At 37.1% G+C, this 2,377-nt stretch overlaps 1 protein-coding gene across 1 annotated transcript; it reads right to left on the bottom strand.

The window, feature by feature from the left end:
• Positions 1 to 491: 491 nt before the first annotated feature.
• On the bottom strand, positions 492 to 1,439 carry LOC122931406 (olfactory receptor 1052-like). The gene has a single exon (XM_044285481.1). The coding sequence runs from the start codon at positions 1,437 to 1,439 to the stop codon at positions 492 to 494; it is 948 nt and encodes a 315-aa protein (XP_044141416.1).
• Positions 1,440 to 2,377: the final 938 nt, after the last annotated feature.

Raw genomic sequence — 2,377 nt, 5'->3', positions numbered from 1 at the left:
CGGGACAGCCTGCCGGACAATCCTAACGCTAATATGAAAGAAGCCTAAATCCAAAATCATAATTAGTGGGGTGCAATTGTTCCTAATAGTGCTAGTGCCTCTGGGTAGTGGTACATACACAGTCACTGTTCTGGTAGCAGCAGCAGAGCCTCTGGCACATGATTGACAGGGCCAAGCAAGATGTCCAGCCCTGTCAATAAAGTGTGTGGGGACAGATTCTTGAGTAGCAGGGACAGCCCCTCACTTTCTAAGAACTCAAATGTATTCGCTCATCTCTATACAGAAATCATTTTTTCATGATTCCAATTGAGAAATTATCTTTTATGTGATTTAATAAAGACATTTAATTTTTATTTTGGAACAACCCCTTTAATCTAGAATTCCATAATATATTAAAACCCCTTTAATGATTTAAGTGATATACAGTACAATTGGTACTATATATTTACTATATGATAGATAGTTGCCCCTGTAGATATACGGTACATACACTATAATAATAACAACTTAAATCTGTATTTGTCCCTGGCTTTCATGAATGCTCTTGTGACCTCCTTATTTCTTAAGCTATAAATTAATGGGTTAAGCAAGGGAATAATAACAGTATAGAACACAGAAGCAATTTTGTCTTGGCTCATGGCATAACTAGAAGATGGTCGAAGGTACATGAAGACAATGGTACTGTAGAATATGCCTACCGTCATAAGGTGGGAAGTACAGGTAGAGAATGCTTTATTCCTACCTTGCTGGGAATTTATGTTTAATATAGTTGATATAATATAGCTATACGAGACCATAATAGTTGTCAGTGAAGCGATTTCAGTAAGACCACCAAAAATGAACATCACAAGCTCATTTGCGGTGGTATCAGTACAAGAGAGCTTTAGAAGTGGTGGGACATCGCAGTAGAAGTGGTCTATATTATTGCTTCTGCAGAATGGTAGTTGGAAAGTGTATGATGTATGAATCGATGCATTAAGATAACCCCCAAGGTAAGCAAAGCCCACAAGTTGCCTGCAGAATGTCTTCTTCATTATTATCATGTACAACAGTGGGTTGCAGATTGCAACATAGCGATCATAAGCCATTATCCCTAGCAAGAAACACTCAAGGCTAACTGAGGCGCCGAACAGGTACATCTGCATTATACATTCAACAAATGAAATATTCTTTGTGACCGAAAGGAAGGTGTCTAACATCTTTGGCGTTATGACAGTAGAGTAACAAAGGTCTAAGAAAGAAAGGTTATTTATGAAAAAGTACATGGGAGTATGAAGCTTAGGGTCTCCTCTGATGGTTATCATGATGCCAATATTAGCCAGCAAAGTAACCATGTAAAATATCAAGAATAAGACAAAAAGGAGAATCTGAAGCTTAGGATCATCAGTAAGACCTGAGAGAACAAAGTAAGTAGGTCTTGTGCCATTTAATGCACTCATCATTGCTTCTTTTTATAAAGTAAACTGAACCTTTAAAGCTAAGAAGCTGAGAGAAATGTTAAAACAGATTATTTAATTTTGGTTTAGTAAAACAGAAAAAAGGGAAATTATTAATGTGTTTCCCCTACTATTGTGGTGTTAAAAAGTCACACATTATGGTGCAGGCATGCCTTATTTCAGCCATAGATATAAATAGATAAAAATATTGGTATAGAAGCTCACATGTCTGTTAGCATCGATATGGTGCTCTTGACGAAATTTATTCACCCAATCAATAATATAGTAGGAAATAATATAACTAGTAGTGACGGCAGGCACTCATTATCTGTAACCACCCGGAGACTATGAACATCACATTTTTATTATATCTACCAATTACACATGTGCATATAAAACCTCTAAAAAATATATATAAAAGAAATTAAAAAATGAAAACTAAAAACAATATAGGTTGAAAAAAAAGTGTATACTAGCAGACAGTAGAGTTGGTTATACACCTCTGTCATCCAGTATATACATACATTGTTTATATTTCCTAATGCTACATCAGAATATGTTCAATGGTCATCCACATATCCTAGTGTCCAACAAACATACATGGGGCCCTTCTCAGTATGTTTATTGGACACTAGGACATGTGGATAAACATTCAACTTTTTCTATGATAAATTTGTTCCATATTCTGATGTAGCATTAGGAAATATATACAATGGCCCAGATTCAAGAAGCACTTGCGCGGGAACAAGTGTGATTTGCGCCGCGCAAGTACTGATTTGCTCCTATGCAAATTTGCGGCTGATTCTGTAAACCAGTTAAGCCTGAAATGCGGCCATTTTCCCGCGCACGCAGCCTAGCTGTTCCTGCGCAATTTTCGTGCAATTTTGCGCGGGGTGTAAGTTGCGCCTTCATGGAATTCCCTCAGCGAATATGCAAATTAG

This window comes from Bufo gargarizans, chromosome 3 (genome assembly GCF_014858855.1).
Source record: "Bufo gargarizans isolate SCDJY-AF-19 chromosome 3, ASM1485885v1, whole genome shotgun sequence".
Lineage (NCBI taxonomy): Eukaryota > Metazoa > Chordata > Amphibia > Anura > Bufonidae > Bufo > Bufo gargarizans.
The sequence above is the reverse complement of the archived record's forward strand: the minus strand, read 5'-3'. Positions and strand labels throughout refer to the sequence as shown.

Excerpts from the sequence above, each read along its gene's own strand:
- LOC122931406 (XM_044285481.1), bottom strand. The coding sequence starts at position 1,439 with ATGAGTGCATTAAATGGCACAAGACCTACTTACTTTGTTCTCTCAGGT.